The sequence below is a fragment of the Gossypium hirsutum genome, chromosome A11 (assembly GCF_007990345.1).
Source record: "Gossypium hirsutum isolate 1008001.06 chromosome A11, Gossypium_hirsutum_v2.1, whole genome shotgun sequence".
NCBI lineage: Eukaryota > Viridiplantae > Streptophyta > Magnoliopsida > Malvales > Malvaceae > Gossypium > Gossypium hirsutum.
Window position 1 is genome coordinate 15,804,761 of NC_053434.1, and position 18,698 is coordinate 15,823,458.

The 18,698-nt window shown below is 34.6% G+C and overlaps 3 protein-coding genes and 1 non-coding gene across 5 annotated transcripts; 1 reads left to right on the plus strand and 3 right to left on the minus strand.

Moving 5' to 3' along the window:
• Window positions 1–5,431: 5,431 nt before the first annotated feature.
• Window positions 5,432–7,581, plus strand: LOC107922973 (pentatricopeptide repeat-containing protein At2g41080). Its single transcript, XM_016853172.2, has one exon. It carries the CDS (start codon window positions 5,527–5,529, stop codon window positions 7,525–7,527), a length of 2,001 nt encoding a protein of 666 aa, XP_016708661.2. The 5' UTR covers window positions 5,432–5,526; the 3' UTR covers window positions 7,528–7,581.
• A 985-nt stretch (window positions 7,582–8,566) lies between these two features.
• LOC107922788 (60S ribosomal protein L23) lies at window positions 8,567–9,986 on the minus strand. Its single transcript, XM_016852958.2, has 4 exons — window positions 9,825–9,986; window positions 9,446–9,730; window positions 9,119–9,160; window positions 8,567–8,797 (listed from the first exon to the last, which is right to left on the minus strand). The coding sequence occupies exons 1-4, from the start codon at window positions 9,835–9,837 to the stop codon at window positions 8,715–8,717; spliced, it is 423 nt and encodes a 140-aa protein (XP_016708447.1). The 5' UTR covers window positions 9,838–9,986; the 3' UTR covers window positions 8,567–8,714.
• LOC121210279 (small nucleolar RNA snoR137) lies at window positions 9,246–9,351 on the minus strand. Its single transcript, XR_005905399.1, has one exon. It is a non-coding gene; the product is annotated as a small nucleolar RNA snoR137 (small nucleolar RNA).
• A 640-nt stretch (window positions 9,987–10,626) lies between the features above and the next one.
• Window positions 10,627–18,318, minus strand: LOC107924654 (probable inactive histone-lysine N-methyltransferase SUVR2). 2 transcript variants are annotated; one of them, XM_016855194.2, is made up of 10 exons: window positions 18,172–18,318; window positions 17,290–17,513; window positions 17,175–17,207; window positions 16,395–17,070; window positions 12,790–13,916; window positions 12,419–12,669; window positions 11,937–12,003; window positions 11,787–11,837; window positions 11,446–11,542; window positions 10,627–11,201 (listed from the first exon to the last, which is right to left on the minus strand). In XM_016855194.2, the coding sequence occupies exons 2-10, from the start codon at window positions 17,470–17,472 to the stop codon at window positions 11,197–11,199; spliced, it is 2,490 nt and encodes an 829-aa protein (XP_016710683.1). In that variant the 5' UTR covers window positions 17,473–17,513; window positions 18,172–18,318; the 3' UTR covers window positions 10,627–11,196. The 2 variants fall into 2 exon arrangements, with proteins under 2 accessions (XP_016710683.1, XP_016710682.1); XM_016855193.2 differs by having other exon boundaries at window positions 10,627–10,979; window positions 18,172–18,317.
• Between the last annotated feature and the right edge of the window lie 380 nt (window positions 18,319–18,698).

Here is an 18,698-nt window from a genome sequence, read left to right on the forward strand (position 1 = left end):
AGTTCAATGACTTAAATGGAAACTTTTAAATATTTAAGTGACCAAAACAAAAAGCTACCTATAAATTAATGACTAATGATGTAGTTTACCCATTTAAATATTTAAAAAAAAACCAACAAACTTGAAATTGTTTGTCCTTAGGGATGTGCAAAAGTTGGGTCAAATCGACTAAATCGACCGAATAGGTCAGTTTCGATTTTGTCGGGTTGATTTATTTTGTTGTAGTTTTAGGTCGATTGCAAAAGTCGGGTACAACTGTTTAATCGGTTCGATTTCATTTTTGAAAAATCAAAACTGAATTAACTAACTTTGAAATATAAATTATGTTAATATATTTTAAAATATTTAATATTCAAATATATTACTCAAGCTCAATCCCCAAATAAATCCAATACCCTCAAATATATTATCTAAACCAAACCCAGCTAAAAATTAAATCCAATTCCGACAAAAATTGGTTCGGTTTATTCAATTTTATTTATAAAATCAATCAATTTCAATGTCTAAAAAAAATGAAATTGATTAAATTAGTTTTTAAATTTTTTGAACCAAACCAATCGATTACTCATTTTTTTATCTTCGTTTAAGAATTTAATTCGACATGGAAATTTTCACTACAAATTGCAAAATAAATCAACCTGAAAAAATAAAAGTGTTATTGGTAGATTTTGGCAGTTATAGGTAGAACAGAAAAATGTGTTAAAATTGATGTATGTTAATACAGTAGGAGTATATGAAAATTGCAGAGTGCATGATGAGTTCCCATATAAATGTTTTTGCCCAAAGAAATCAAACATCTGAAACTAGATAAAACTTATATAAAATACACATTCATGATAACAGGAAGATTTACATCTCCTAATTAGGATTTAAGCTCAGACTTTCCAATCATTTTTATTCAATGCAATTAATTATTTGATGGTAAGAAGGAAAGATTTTGTTTCAACTTGTTGATGAGTAGGATGTTGCTTTTGAGCTTTGATGAATGATCTAAAATTTTTATATATGACAAAATTATTTTACTTAAAAACAGAAACACTCTTGTATGTATAGATATTTTTAAGTGTTTTATTGGAGTCACGAGTTAACTAGGTATTTAGTCATGAAATTATTAAAACATCTTATTAAATACAAATAAATTATATTTTTATAAAAATATTTTTATCTTTTTATATAATAAATTATATTTTTTATCATAATAAAATTTGAACTTAAAAATATTATATAAGATAAATACTTAACTTTACCATTAAGCTAATATATCAATTAAATTTTATGGAAGAATAAATAATTTTTAAATTGAATTGATATTAGATTGACTTGTAACACTAATTCGAATAAAACATAAAAAAGATTATATTCATTCAAAGTCTCATTTACATAGCTATGCTTTAGACATAGCATTAATGGAAGTGGTAACAGAGAGGTCATAAATTTGGTCCAAGCTTTTAACTACCTTGCAGATGTGGTTGAGTTGACTAAGGCTTAGTTTAGATGGGCGGTGTGTTTACTTTCGGTGAGATTAAAAATAGCAGTGGCGGTGAAATTAGTTACTGTAGCGGTGAGATTAGATACTGTAGCGGTGAGATTAGAAACAATGGTGGAGTTTGTGTTTGGATTCAAAAATACTTGTAGCGGTGAGGTGAGAATAAAAAATGACTATTAAGGACATCAGATTAGAATTGATATATAATATAAATTTTTTAAATTATTTTAATTTTTTAAAATTATTAAAATATGTGAATTTATAAATTCATTTAATAAAATATTAAAAATGTATCTTCCAATATTTTATTATAAATATTTTAATGAATTATATAATCAATTTAAATTATTTATTAGATAAAATGATAATTATTTTTAAATCAAAATAATTAAAAATATGTGAATTTATAAATTCATTTAATAAATATTAAAATGTATCTTTCGATATTTTACTATATAAAGTAAAAAAATTAACATTTTTAAATCAAAATAATTAAAATTTAAAATAAATAATCTAAAAGTAGTTAATTCAATGAATGGTAAATTAAAATTTCTTTTGATAATAATGTATATTAGTTTGTTATAAAATAATGGGAAAAATGTTTATTATTTTAAATTAATAAAATTATCTCACAATGAAAATACAAAATTATTGAAGTAGAAGGTAAAATAAAGAAAGAGACAAAAAAAAAAAAGAAGAAGAGTAAAATGGAGAAAAAATAAGAGTAAGGGTGTAAAAGGAAAAATGACCACCAATGGGATGTTGGAACATTTGTTCTTTATATATGCTCCAGTGGAGAAATTGGTGTCCAGTGTGTTGAGTGATGCTCCAATCGTTTTGTTCTTTACAATCCAAACGGATTGGTGCAGTGCGATTTAGTCAAAAAGCACTCCAAACGCACTAAAATGAGATCAAACGTGCATCCAAAGGTAGCCTCAGAGTTGCAGCAACTATCCAGATTCTAGAAAATGTCAGTGCTTCCCTTACTAGGAAGCCAAAACCATTGATATCTCGTAACTATGAATTAGTAATATTGCAATTCTAACTCTAAAATGACGGCATGGGATTTACCCTTGCTTTCAATATATTAGGGAAATGATTTTGTGATCTCCCACATGGGTGAAATAAAAAAGCATATCAAACAGGTTTAATAGGTCAGGTATCTGTCATTTCCTACAAATTTTTATGGATTAATTATAGAGATATTTATAAGTCGAATCATATTAGGTCTAAATGTAATATTAACATATTTTATGTTTGTTCAGCTTAGCTCAAAATGAGTATAAAATTTTATTTAAATCTGTTTATATTTACAAAAGATTAATCAAGTTCGGCCCATATTATTTTTTAAATTTTTTAAAAATATATTTATTTTATTTTATTATTTAATAACTTTATATATTTTTTATTTATTAAAAATTTTTATATAACTATCTTAACATTATTTTAATGTTTATACTAGAATATTATATATTTAGTATAGGTTTACTTTTTAAATGTGAGTAGTGTTATACATTTAGTATATGTTTAGTTTTTAAACGTGTTTTAAATTACATAATATATAAAAATAACATAATATAAAGTATTATAAACTTAAAAAAGGGCTAAATTGAACTTGAACCTTAAATGTTCAAGCTCAAGTTTGATCCATATTTTAAACAGGTCTAATTTTTTTTATCCAAACTCATTTTTCATACTTAAATTTTAAGTAGACTTTTAGGTATTGACAAGTAACTAGAGCCATTAGCAAGTCTAATTTGTTATTACATTTTACTTGGTGGGATGGTGTGATCATTATAATTGATGGTTATTCCCCGGGGGATTCCCACAATACCATATCTCTTCAATAGTGAAACAATCCAAGGCATATACTGAAGTGTCAAAATCTTGTCCTCAACTAACCAGATAATATCTAGGACCCTGTAGTCATTGAAGAAGCAAGCTGCCCCATGTACAGGAATAAGCATAAATGAAGACAATAGCTTAATGAATAGAAATAGTAACTAAAGATAAAAACTGCTTCTAATGGAAACATAACAGCACTACTTGGAACTCCCTTTATGTTTGTTCAGCACAACATTCATCCCCTAACTTTCACTCTAGTTTTCAAGCCAATGATGAAGACGGTCGATGCCAAAATAAGCAGAGATTTTCTTAATTTCCAGTTGCTGGGAGATTATAGCCTTAAACACATATTGGTTAGTGAAAAGAAAATTTATGGACTATGGTATTCTTCTTAGTTTGGAGAGAAGGGAGAAGGTATTTTCCAGTTGATATATGCTATGCATTTGAAATATATATATATACACACAACTATACAAGGTCTGAAGGTATACTGGCCTCTCAGATTTTGATACTAATTACAGAACAGAAAAGCAAGTAAACACATAAAATGGCAAACAAAACCTACTTCATTTATGCATCAAATTGCCTCAAACAACCGAAACCAATCAGATTCTTCACGGTGTTGGATTCAGTTCGTTACGGGAAAATCCATCATCAAAGTTGAGAGAATAGCTGTGGAAGTCATAGCTGAACTGCATGCTGCTTCTTTGCCTTTGCCTCCACCACTGTGAATTGACCTTCCAAACCAACTGTTTCAACACGCAGTTCGGCCTTCTTCGTACACTGATAAGTTTAACACCATGCTCATGGTTTGATACTTTCTTTTCCCACTTCAAGCACCGGATTCTCTTCAAGATTTGCATTTTCAAAAATGTAATAATCCAATGTATCACTCAAAGCAGGAGAGCTTACAAGATTAAAGCAAGGAGGGCAATGGATACATGTATATACGGTTTCAAATAAAGCATGAAAGTGTGAGCTTTTCTTTCATGCATTGCATCTAATTCCTACATGACACGAAGAGACTAAGATATTAGGTGGCAGTTAGTCATTTGTCTGAAATCAGAATCCGAATCATAATCACCAAATGTTGTCGTTTCCACTTTGCTTTTTTCCAATGTCATACGGATAGTGATTGGGATGCATGTTACCAGCACTTTTTGGATAGGTTAGCCTCCCAAAAAAAAGTAGATAGTGTTTGTCACATCCGATAGATCCATCCCTTGGGGGGTTGCACATGGTAAACTTTCAGGGAAACATATATAAATTCAGAAAGACGGAGAGAGAGTGTGAGGAAAAAGTAAGGTTTGCAGTGATTGAAAAGGTAATGACATTCATGCCTAGGTCTGACTCTTCTAGTGCCGAAAGGAGAGGAAAAGGAGGGAGAAAAGAGTGCCTTAATTATCAAAAGGTTTTAGTATCACTTTATCCCATGAAAGGCCCACAAAGATATGAAAATACTTAGTGCATGTAAGTACCAGGAAATTAGGTGGTTAATGGATTATTCTAATTTTATTGGTAAAGTTAATATCGAATTAATTCGTAATTAGAGTGGTAAATGAATGAATGGTTCGGTTTTTATTTATTTGTGTTTATTTTTCAAGTTAAATAAATGAATCTTTGAAGCTCGTTTATTTCATGAACCGAATACGAACACGAACAAAATTTATTTATCTTCATCTAAAGTTCGCTTAAAATTTGTCTATTATTCCATTACTATATATTAATAAAATTATTATTGTTTGTGCATTTATTTTATTTATATATTTGTATATAATTATTTATATCTAAAATGTTTGTTTATTATTTATTTGCTTATTATTCATGAAAAATATTTGTTAACATATTTAATTATAAAATCTTTGCAGAATATATTGTTTAACTCAAACAAATGAAAACAATGGCATATAATTTTAAATAAAAATATATAAACAAAATTTTAAAATTTTTAATCTAACATAAAATTAGATTCAAATTTAACTAAAAATACTAAAAATAAAAAAATCCTAATTTAACATCATCTTATTAAAATAAATAAAAAAATATAAAATCACAATTTTATTCAATCATTTATCGATAAAGCTAATTTAAAAACAAACAAACATCAACGAAAATCTTCAATTAATTTACAGGTTACTCGTGCCGCATTATAGATATAGATATGGAAATGACATAGCTGGTCGGGTCTTGGTCCCATGGGTCGGGGTAGGTATTGTCCGAGTAGTTACTTGCGTTTCTATTCTTCCTTTCGTTTCCTTTCTACGAATGCCGCCTCTGAATCTGCTCCTAATTTCACCTTAGAATTCACCGATCTCTGCTCCAAAGGACTCACAAAGGAAGCCTTTGATAGGTTCTATCCTCAAATATGGGCAGACCCACCTCTGTTTTCCCACCTCATCCAATCTTGCATACCGCAAAACTCGCCATCTCTTGGCAAACAGCTTCATTCTTTGGTCATCACATCTGGGTCCTCAAAAGATAGGTTTATATCCAATCACTTGCTCAACATGTATTCCAAGTTCGGGAACTTACAAGCTGCCGTTTCCTTGTATAATGTGATGGTTGTGAAGAATGTAATGTCTCGTAACATTTTGATCAATGGACATTTGCTTGTTGGGGACTTGGATAGTGCCAAAAAGTTGTTCGATGAAATGCCTGAAAGAAATGCCGCCACGTGGAATGCGCTTGTTGTGGGGTATATCCAGTTCGAGTTTAATGAGGAGGGACTAAGTGTGTTCAGAGAAATGCATGTTTCTGGGTTCAGGCCGGATGACTTCACTCTTTCTAGTGTTCTGAGAGGGTGTGCCGGATTGAAAGCTTTGTCAGTAGGGAGGCAAGTTCATTGTTGTGTGATGAAATGCGGGTTTGGGATTCATTTAGTTGTTGGGAGTTCCTTAGCTCACATGTATATGAAATGTGGAAGTTTGGAGGAAGGGGAAGCGGTAATTAAATCAATGCCAATTCGTAATATGGTTGCTTGGAATACTCTCATTGCAGGGAATGCTCAAAACGGCTATGGTGAGAGTGTTTTGGCCCTTTACAGTATGATGAAGATGGCTGGTTTTAGACCTGATAAGATTACATTTGTTAGTGTCCTGAGTTCATGTTCAGAGTTGGCAACCTTAGGACAAGGTCAGCAGATTCATGCTGAGGTGATTAAAACCAGTGCAAGCTCAGTTATCGGTGTGATAAGTACATTGATTAGTATGTATTCAAGGTGTGGTTGCTTGGAAGATTCCATTAAGGTTTTCATGGAATGTGAAGTAGCAGATCTTGTGTCATGGAGCTCGATGGTCGCTGCATATGGGTTTCACGGAAGAGGAGTGGAAGCAGTTGAGTTGTTTGAACATATGGAAAAAGAAGGATTGGAGCCAAATGATGTTACTTTCTTGAGCTTGCTTTATGCTTGCAGTCACTGTGGGCTTAAAGATAAAGGACTTGAGTTCCTTAACTTGATGACAGAGAAGTATGGAATAAAGCCTAGGGTACAACACTATACTTGCATAGTCGACTTGCTCGGTAGGTCTGGCTGTTTGAATGAAGCAGAAGCTATGATAAGATCAATGCCGGTGAAAGGAGATGCTATCATATGGAAAACTTTGTTGTCTGCATGTAAGATCCACAAGAATGCCGACATGGCAAGACAAGTAGCTGAAGAAGTGCTTAAGCTTGATCCTCAGGATTCAGCTTCCTATGTTCTCCTTTCGAACATTCATGCATCTGCAAAAAGGTGGCAGGAGGTTTCGGTGGTAAGAAAAACCATGAGAGATAGGAGGGTGAAGAAAGAGCCTGGCATAAGTTGGTTGGAAATCAAGAATCAAGTTCATCAGTTTTGCATGAGTGATAAAGCGCATCCGCAATCGGATGAGATTGATTTGTACTTGAAGGAACTGACCGCTGAGATGAAGTCACACGGATATATGCCTGACACAAGTTTAGTTCTACATGACATGGATAATGAGGAGAAAGAATACAGGTTGAGTCACCATAGTGAAAAAATGGCTATTGCATTTGCTCTAATGAATACTCCTGCTGGAGCCCCTATAAGGGTGATGAAGAATTTGAGGATCTGCAGTGATTGCCATGTTGCTATTAAGATCATATCAGCGATCAAAAATAGAGAAATTATTGTACGAGATGCTAGTAGATTTCATCATTTCCAAAATGGAAAATGTTCTTGTAGAGATTACTGGTGAGAGGAATTTTGCAGCCACCCTTTATAGCTGATATTGGAATTTAAATTTTTTTTTTCTAATTAGTAATTTCATTTAATCTAGATAGTTGATTTAGATTTTGCCATACGAACTCTCACACCACCATCAAGTCACTCTGAAGTAACCATACCATTATTGCCACTCTATGTGTAATAGGGCTTTTTCCTCTATAAAAGCTCTCTCCACAGAAGAGTTTATACCAGCTCTCCCCATTCCAAGAGAAAGGGAACTCAGGTGGCCTATCAAAGCTCCAACATAATGAAACCCTTTAAAACCTCTGATTTTTAATCGTTCTCAACATCATTTCTAGTATAAATCGCCTTCATTTTTAGCAGTTCAACGTGAATTATCAATCATTTTATAATAGGTAGACGGATTTGGATTTGAATCATGCTATCAAAGGATGCCGTCCCAATCAAATGCTCCATTACCATTACTCATTAACAGAATGAAAGTAGGAATCGGAGATTTAATTCAGTTGATCTATAAAAGGTGAATTTCGATAGGATATCGCTTCCTTTGTACAAGTGAAATAAAAAAGTAAGTTTTTATTGGATAAAAGAAAACTGTGGCAGAATACTTCTTTGATACAATGCATTAAAAGGAATAATTAAATAATATAAAATAGAGATTTTAACTAATAATATTTGCCCATTTTATAACTGATAGAATCATATATATTTCTAAATAATATATTATTTTCATATAACAACCAATATTTTACCATGCACGTATCACTTTCGTGTTTAAAATGTAATATAAATTATCATGCCATAAATAAATTCAGACATGATTAAGCTTATCATGCAATCACTTAAAGCAAGGAAACAAAAGCAACTTTTAACAGAATCTGTAGGAATGCTAAAATGGGTCCCCAAGTTACGAAGCTTGCTGGATGAAAAGAACAATTGTGACCATGCAAATAGGCATATAAGAACAATTGTGATGTTCAAAAAGTCAAATCACATTTAGAGGGATTTGTTGAGTTCTACTTAAAAGCTGAAAAAGAAAGATGGAAGCATGCTAAAACTGTTGTAATTCCATAAAAAGAAACCAGAAATAAGTTTTAGACAACTAGATGTAACATTGTCTGATCAAAATCTCTCAAAATATGTTGTAAGTAATTGAAAGATAACATCAACAGTAGCAAACAAAACCATGGAAACCTTTCAAACAATAGCATTGGCAGCACTTGCAATTCTAGGCCACAGGTCAGCACACTCTTTTCCAATGGGACCAGTGATAGCAGATCCTGTAATTACCAAATCAATGAACGCAATGAGCTTTGAAAGATCAAATCCAACAATGCAACAACATATAACTTTATGCCACTGAAACTGCAAATCAAGAGGCTAAGACACTGACAGAACCAGCCTAACAAAAACATAAGTTTAGAGAAGATAACCCAGATTTCTAAATTGCATTCTTTACTACAATGAATTTAGACACACAAACATGTTTTTTAATTTCATATCTGACTTTGTCACACTTCATTTGAAACCCCACAATTCCACAAGCAAATATTATTCTAACTGGGTATGTCCAAATAGAATGAAGAAGAGGGTTGGTTTACCTTTCATTTCTCCCTTGGGATTGACAATGACACCAGCATTATCTGCAAACATATAGATAAAAACCCAAACTAAGTTCAAAAAAAAAACACAGAAATACTAATAGTTTTACATGGTAACAACTAAATCAAATATACCAGCAGACAGGTAACACGATGCAATAGATAAACAACAGCATCATGCTGTTTAAAACTGGCAATTTCCCTTTACTCTATGCTTCCCATTAAAGAGAAACAAAAAAAAAATCAAAATCGCGTACCCCCCATTATCAAAAGAAGCAACTAAAGGCAAATAAAAAAATGGGGGAAACAAAGGGAATTATTTTTGACCTTCGAAGTACATGTAGACGCCGTCCTTTCTACGCCAAGGTTTGCGTTGTCGGACGATGACGGCGGGCAACACCTTCTTCCTCAAATCGGGCTTTCCTTTTTTTACGGTGGCCATGACCATGTCACCGACGCAAGCCGATGGGAGCCTGTTGAGACGCCCTTTGATTCCTTTGACAGAAATGATGTAAAGGTTCTTGGCCCCAGTGTTGTCCGCGCAGTTCACCGTAGCCGCCACCGGTAAACCCAGCGACATTCTGAACTTGTTCCCCGCACTACCTCCCCTTCCTGTTGCAAATTAAAAGGGAAAAAGAATAGTTGAGATCGCTGGGGGTTTTGTTAGGTGAGATGTAAAGCGAGGGGAAATGAAGGAAACTTGTACCTCGCTTCGACATTTTGGATCGGCCCTTCTCTGCTCCTCTGTTAGCCTCTTTTTGGGAGCAAGGGCTGCTTCAACATATAAATATAAGCTGCCCTAGGGTTTTGTCTGAGAATTTTGGAATGTTTGGCTACATAGCACAAGGTTGCCTATCCCCGTTTTCACTTTTCTTGAATCTAAACGCAGCGTTCTATATAGTCATCCTAACTTCTACCCCAAAGTTAAAATCAAAAGGTTAAAATATAAACATAAATTTATTTACTTTTTATAAATTTAAAATTTAATCCTTATATTTTTGTTTTCAAAAACTTTAGTCGTTTTATTTTTCAAATTTCAATTCAGATTTCAAAATACAATCTAATTATTAACTCTATTTTTTAAAATAAGAAAATACTCACTCAATAACTATTTAAATAAAAAGATTCATTGTAACGAATTTAAATTTATTAAAATAATTTTAATAATGTTAACTGTTACACCTAAATTTTAAAAGTTAAAAATAAAAGAAATAAATTCCTAGATTAAATTTCTAATTTACAAAGAACGCAGAATACTATATAACATATTTTAACCAAATTAAAACTCGTGTGTAAAAGAATGAACCAAGGCTGCCCGCTGTGGGACTCTTGGTTATAATTGACTTCAAAAAAATTGTTTAGTTAAAAGTCAGTTAGCTTAAAAACCTGACCAAATCGACTCACCACTAATAGCTAATTACATGACATTGGTATTAACAATTTAGTGCTTGCATAGGTATTAAGTGTGGTCAGTTTGAGGAACGTGACATAGAAATAAGGCAGAAGGCAATCCAAAAAGAACGAAGATACATGTGTAAATTGTCACTAGAATTCATTGTCCGTTAGCATTTAACCCCTGCAGTTGCTGCACACTACAGCCCTATCAGAATGCACATTTTCCTGATTTCTATTACCTACCATTACCTAGTAATAAGTGTATAGTTTCATCAGGCCAAAAAAAGAAGGTAACTCTGTACACTTCACAATTTCACATCAAAACCACACCGCAGGGTTGACTAGCATTCACTTTGTCCAAATCTAAACCACGCAAAAGGATATTCCAAAATAAGTGCCTTGAAGATGGCAAAACATTTCCATGACTGAGAATCGGTTCATCCGGTGATTATTGCAGATTTAGACCCTACACCATAGAAAGAAGATCCTTTGTCTCAGTAATAATTACAGAAGCAACCAAATAGGGGCATATCATCAACATTCTTGAGAACACTACAACATTCTTGAGAGTTCCTTATCACTTAGATTGAAGGCTTTTCCGTTGCTAATTAAATAACTTCATTAAAATCCCAGATACACAACTTCCTTTTGCATAGACAATTATGGTTACCTCCACAAAAGCATTATCCTGTGAAAAGCATCTCAATTCTTAGATGGGTGAAAAATCTGAATTTTAGCATCGAAGTTCTATTGGAATCATATCCCAGGGGAGGGTTAAGAACATGAAAACCACAATTCCAAATTTTTGTGTATGGATATTATCGTTGCAGTTTCAAAGGGTTAAAATCTTTTAATGTGGCAAAAAAATTATTCCACCATGCGAAGACCCAAAACCAAACATTGTCTACAGGTTATACAAGATAACTACTTACTGGTTGAACGTTTCATGTTCCTGCAAAACTTACTGCCACATCTACACCGGAATGCCTTAACAGGATGATCAAGATCATCGAAGTCGATACCATAATCCTGCAAGCAGCATGCATAGCCTTTTAATAGGGACAAAGAGGAAAAAAACACATGAAGAATCATCATTTAATGCATGAGAATACTCATGCATGCATGTGTATGCCAAAAAAAATGCATTAGAACCAAAAATTTACATAGACTAACCGCATTAATTTCATTTTCTTTTCTTTTTCAACCTTAGGATAAGCAACAAAACTCAAAGCTTCATAATAATATAACTAATTAGCAATAGATAATCACTCACCCAAGTAAGCTCTTCAAGTGCATGAACTTCTCTAGTTGTGAAGAAGGCTAGCTGCACACAGTAAATGCTCAATTACACTTGCTATTGCAAAGATTTGAAGCAAGCAAAACAATCAAGACTAGGAAGGTGGAAGAAATCAGTATTTCATACATGGTAGTAACGAAGATCCGGGGTCTCCACTTCAACAGGAATTTCAATCAAGTTTGCATCAAAGCATCTAGCAAAATAAGAAAGAAAAAAGAATCAGATATTTTAAATTCCAACTTATTGAAGGTGCTCGGACATTTCTTCCAATGCATTAGCCATCATATACCTTCACCTATAATGGTAATTAAAACAAAACCTCAATGATGGAAAATGAGACATTCTTGTAGGTAACCTTTTCATATCTCCTAGTACTAACAACTCAACTCATGTTTGTAACCCCTCACCCTCCACCCACCATAAAAAAGGGAAAAAATCAACCAATCTCCCAACTTACACCACCTTCACTAATGTCATAAAAACTTATTACTAACATTACAAAAACATGCAACAAAGAGATAGATTCAAAAGCAATTGAATGCTTTAGAAGAACATAGTAGGAAAAAGTTAAGGGCATAGAAAGTCTAATATATAACATCTATACAAACCTATGATTGATAAACCGAGCGACATTTCCATAACATGTGGCATCCAAACAGAGAGCTTCTTCATCCCTAGAACCTCCCTTCAACCCCCAATAAGCATCTAACAGGATAGGGCAAGTATGTTTCTCTCTGTTCCTTGCATACAACTCAGATATAGTGAGTATTTCTCCAACAAACTCACATACGAAGGCCCCTTTGGGAAGCTTCTCTAGAGTTCTGAGGCCCCAACCTTTTTCATCAGGTGTCAAAAAAACCTAACAGCCATAGTAAATTAGTCATGGAAGAAAAACTCAAGTGAATACCTTAAGTTGAAAAGGAACCGAAACTAACGATAACATGGACCAGATTTTGTACAAGACTGGAATAAACCAAACCTGCAATTTGTAGTTTAGACCTCTCTGAACTACTCTGTTACCACACTGCTTATGGCAGCCACATTTGCTCCAACATTCTTTGATAACTTTTCTCTTTAAGTGCCCCTTGCAAGGTTCTGGAAAGTCATCCTTCTTGGATCTCTCAAGGGGGCATTCTGTACAATAAAGGAGAAATTGTTGTTGTGGATCACGAGTCATAGAGATGCACTCTCCTAAGAAGTCCTCTTCAACAACACCCGCTGAAGAGTATGCAAATTTTCTCCCAGCTCGACAAGCACAACCACACGGCTGCTCAGCCAAGAGACAATCCCCAAAACATGTCGGACAACTTTCATCTCCAATCCCATAAAGATTAAAACTAACATGAGCATTTTGAAATACGAGATTCTCTGAAATATATTGAAACGGTGGAGGAAAATCTTTATTAATTTCATTTACCCATGAAATTTCAACTTTTTCTTCTCCCTTGGTTATGTCACTTGCATCATGAAGCCACCTTAATTCATTAAGAGTAAGTTCATGCTGTGGAAGAACCACCAATTCCTTCCCCCCTACATCATCAACACATCCATTTGAAGAGGGCTGAACAATGAAAGATCCATTTAACAGTCTGACTAGCATGCAACCATTTTCTCTATTGCTCTCAGCATCAAGAGCATCTCTTCCAGGAGATCTCTTCAACACATCAAGAGCTGGCATCACATCACCTTCCCGCGATTGATTAGAGGAATTAGTTGCCAATTCCGAGATGCACTCACACATATCATTTAGAATTTTAATGATATCAAATTTTGGGTCAATGAGTTTATATGATCGGAGACATCTCTGTTCCATTAGTTCTCTTAGCTCATCTATGCTAGGCAATTGGAATTTTTGTCCTCCAAGAGCAGAATTGTTGTAGCTTACAGAAATCTTCACCTCACCCAATTGTGATGAGGCAATTTCTAGTCTAGAAGGAATTTCATTAGAAACAGTAGCAAGCTCACAACTGGTATGCCTCTTACTCATCGAAGCTGAAGCACCACCACCTACAATTTCATCTGCATGCAGGGATTCTGGAGGTTCCTGCCAATTTGATTTTCCAGTTGAAAATTCCCTAATTGCCAAATCTTTTCCACTTAATGGATCTATTAAAAAGCATTATAGTGAAATAAATAAGTAAAGGATAAAATATGTTAGAAAATATAACAAAAACAAATAAATTATGAAAAACATCAATCACAATTCTAATATCCAACAATGTTATGGTTATAGATGCTAATTAGTATATTCTGTGTCTCAAAAATGGTTTTACATACAGCAGATTAGGATCAATCGCAGAGATTATGCTCCGCAAAGTTAACAGGTCGAACTATAGTGATCTAAATACTGTCAATAAATTTATAGGAGAGAAACTTCGCACACTCTAACGTGAAAAGCAAGGACACTCCAGCGCAATTTGGGGGTCGATTTATGTAGCTTATTTTTCCAAATATTGTAGACAAGACACAAGGAAAGGTCACTGCATCTTATTCTTATAAAATCCACCCATGCATCTACCCCCATTTATAAGCTGTCTTGCTTTAAAGCTCTCAAATTTGTATGTCAGAAGATTGACTAGATGATTCGATTTTTCTGGTGGAGCCATGAAGTAGGAGTACGTACACTCCATCTAGGGAATTGGAGGATACTATGATCACCTAAAAATCAGGGAGGATGGGGATTTGCCAGGCTGATATGTTTAATAAAGCTCTTTCAGGAAAATAGCATGGAGAGTGGAGACCTAAGGGTAACACTGACTCACTCCTTGAGAAAGTTATGAATGCAAAATACTGTAAATCCAAAGTATAGAGGAGCTGATGCCTAAAACATCTAACTCTTGGATCTGGAAAGGCATCCTAAAAGGGCTGGATGTTTGTAACTTGGGAATGGATGACCAAATATGGACTGGAACGAGCACTGTGGTAAATCTCTCAACTTCAAGGCTTTCCATCTACAGAAGCCAACAGGCAAGTTCATACAGTGGAGCTCATTAACCCAACCATCAAGCCCTGGAAGGAGGATCGATTAGCCCAAATGCCAGGGAAGGAAGCTCTTGCCGAGTTTGGAGAAAGATCCTTTTCCTTATTTGGAGGGGAAGATAAGCTTATTTGGAAGGAGGACCTCAATGGAAAATTTTCTGTACTTCTGCATACAACCTGCTGTAGACACAAGGCCAAGACCACCATGGCAAAGCTCAAGACAATACCAACTGGAAAGTGCTAGGGAAGTTTAAACTTCCTTTCAAAGTTAAGATTCCTTTGGAAGATTTATAATGACTGCCTATCTGATGTAAACTTAGGAAAAGAAACATGGATGTTGCTATACTATGTCCCCTTTGTGATAAAGAGGAGAGTGTAGAACATCTGTTTGCTCGATGTGACTTTGCGAGGGTGGTTTCACTTGGATCATCACTCTCACTATGCATCAACCTTGTCTGGTTGAACATTGGGACGGAGTGTATTCAACTGTTAATGCCATAGACAATCTAGAGGCAAGGGAATTTTACACAAGGTTTAAGTGCATCCTATGGGCAATAAGAGGACAACAAAATGAGGCTGTTTTCAGCAATAGTAACCTTAAAAAATACTCATCCAGGCAAATCCCTTAACTTCTAAAATCCTCGGGGTGTTCAAGGAAGTTAATTCACTTGGCTCTAGGAGTCTGAGAATGAACCTAAGAACAGCTCCCCATCAACAAGTAAACCAACACAAACAAAACCAACCCAGGAGTAATCCCAACTAGACCCCGTACTTGGCAAGTGTAAGAAGCAACAACAGATTTGACTATGGACGGGCTTTTGCAGCATTGAACACCAGAGGAAATTCCATTATCCTATGTAGGAGAATAACAGCAGACTCTCCCTTACAAGCTCGAATCATCATTCTTAGATTTGCACTAGTTCACTCGCAGGAACATCAAGCTGAGCAGTGTTAATGTATCAACACCAGAAAAAAGTGGAGGAACTTAATCCAAGGTCGTATGGTTGTTGATGGGAAGCTTGGTCCAGCTCCTAAGGATGTTAAGCAACTCCACCAAATGGTGAACGTCCAATTTCAGCAAGGAAGCCATAGCATTTCAAAGCTCAGGCACTGGCAAGAGTGGCTGCTAGTCACTGTGTATCCATCAGTTGGCCTTAAGGGTTTGACTTTTGCTTGGTTTTATTCTGTGATGGTTCAGTTAAAGTGTTTATCTACAAAAAGAAAAAACATGCCACACTGCGCATCATTGCTTTTCAGTTTCCATGAGTAAACTGGGTAAGTGTAACGACAATCCAAGAACACAATGGCCCCAATTTTTTTTTTCTGTATGTACACTCTCCTCTCAATATCCAATAAAAAACACTGGTTCCTGACTACCTTATGAATTAACTAAAGAACCATACAAACAATTCAGTACAAGCCTATCCATTTCACAACGCTGATTTTAACAAAATAAAGAAAGAAAATCATAACATATACATGGACCAAATTAAATTATATGCTTGAGAATTGCCACAGGGCTAATCAGGAATCAAAATTTGATTTGAAATGAAGCGAATTGAGGAGGAAAAAAATGTCGATCAAATGGAAATTACAATAACTTACCTGGATGAATTACTGCAATAGGAACCTCATCCTGTGGCATGTCATCAGTAAATGGCTCTTCCTTAGGTATGATCAGTGCATGAGTATCAACCACTCTTTTCTTAGGAATAACACAAGGCTCGGGTGCCAGATCTTTAATATGCAAGGAGAGAGAGACTCTCTGAGGGCCTTTCCCATTAGAAGTAACATTAGGTGACATTAGTTCCTTTCCTTTGCTGCTAAAATGCATTTGAGATGAATGCGAATTTGGTTCAGGTCTTCCCAGTACGGCCAAAGGCCTAGGTTCCACGGTTTGCTTCCCTTTATTCATACCTCCATGATGGGGTGAAGCATGAGCAGGAGAGGGAGACTGAAATAAAACAGGACCAGGTAAGGCAGTCCTATCACCATGATGGGGTGAAACTGAAGCAGGAGAAACAGGCTGAGGTGAAACAGAACCAGGTGAAGCAGGCAGGTATTCTGTCCTTTTTCCAATATTGCACTGAAGTGACTTCTGTTGTAAAGAAGCAGGAGATGGTTCATCCTCGACTTTAGGCTTCTTTAAAAGTGTTCCAGCCACATTGGGGCTGCCGGTTCTATGAGAACTTGATGTCTCACCTAGTCTTCTCAATCTTTTTAAGGGCCGCCTCACAAGCTCATCATGTACCAAACCTCCTCCTTCAGTATCTTCATCCTCCTAGGTAACACAATCAGACTATATCAGTTGACACAGATAGATGTTAAGAACAGGAAAAAAAATTCTGTAGTGGCAGCAAAAGTTAAGAGAGATGAGTCGCATACATCGCATTTCTTGTATTTTTCCGGTTCCGACACCTGAAAAGCAAGATCGTATCAAAAACACATCAAGGGAAAAGACTTAAAACTGAAGTGAAACAGAATATAGAGGAAAATGTACCTTACTCTCCTCCTCATCAAAGATGGCATCAGCAAGAACTCTATAATTTTCTGATTCAATTAGCTCCCAATTCTTTTCATATAAATTTAGAAGCCTCTTCAATACTGGTTTCACTTTGTCCTCGCGAATTCCTATTTCCTTCATGGCGCGGAAGGCCTGCACAATTCTGGGGTTTCGTGCCATGATGCTTTATCAGCTACTATGCCGATATTTTATATTGATACCTACATTTTCCATTTGGAGAAAAAAGGTAAGCAAGGTCAGTAGTCAGTCAAGTAAAATAAACGTACAAAAGTAGCAGCAGGAATTTGAAACTACTGTAATTTTTTTTTTTTTGAAGTATTAATGTAAAACAATCAGATTGGAGAACTTTTAACTTGTGAAGTCAATTCTCATTTTTACCGTACCAAACGAAACCCTTGAAGATTAATGATTACATGCAAAAAGAAGCCAGTTCTCATTTTTACCGTACCAAACGAAACCCTTGAAGATTAATGATTACTATTTTTATAGTGTTTTTCAGAGACCACACAACTGCATTTCACCATGCATATAGCATTACGCCGTTACCAAATCACATACAGTTCAACATTTATTTTTTTCTCACGAGAGGAAAAATATTTTCGAAAGCAGACAAAAAGAACTTAAACCAATAAAATCCTCAAAACCAAGTACAATGGCGAAAGAAAAAGCCAAATGCAGCCGTGAGCCAAGACAGACAAAAGCGTTTGGGATTCAAAGGTAAAGGCGTTTCGCTTAGAAAACGAAGGGTCATTTTTTTAATATATATGACAGAAGAAAATATTATAAAAGCGCAAAGAAGAATTACAGTGAAAGTAGGGTGGTTTTGAAACAAGAAAAAAAAAAAGATCAAAATCATACCAGACTTGTTGAGTAGGAGAAAGCGAGAGAGAGAGAAATTGCATTGGAGAGTGGAAAACATAGGGCAAATTTACTAGAGGGTTTTTTAAGTCTCTGAATCTTCGGGATAAAAAAGAAATTGATTTGAAAATGTTTTAATTAGCTCTGCCTCAGTTGATCACACTTATATTGGCGCGTAAACAACACGTTGTACCGCTGAAGGAGACTACATACTTTGATGAAATACGTTGTGGTTGTTTTTACCACTGAGTTTGAAACGTCAACAAGTAGTAATAACACTTTCAAGTCAAATTAGTTTTTAGATTTTTATTTTAAATTTAATTTAAGTTTATATTAATAAATTTAAATATCATTTAAATATGTATTTTTACCTAATAATATCACGTCTAAATATATTTCATCTTCTTAAAAATACTTTTTACACTATAAAGTGTACAAATACACCACCTATACGATCAAATATTTCCTTCCATTTGATTCATAAGTTATTTCAACTAATTTAAGTGAATTTTATTTTAATCATTTCA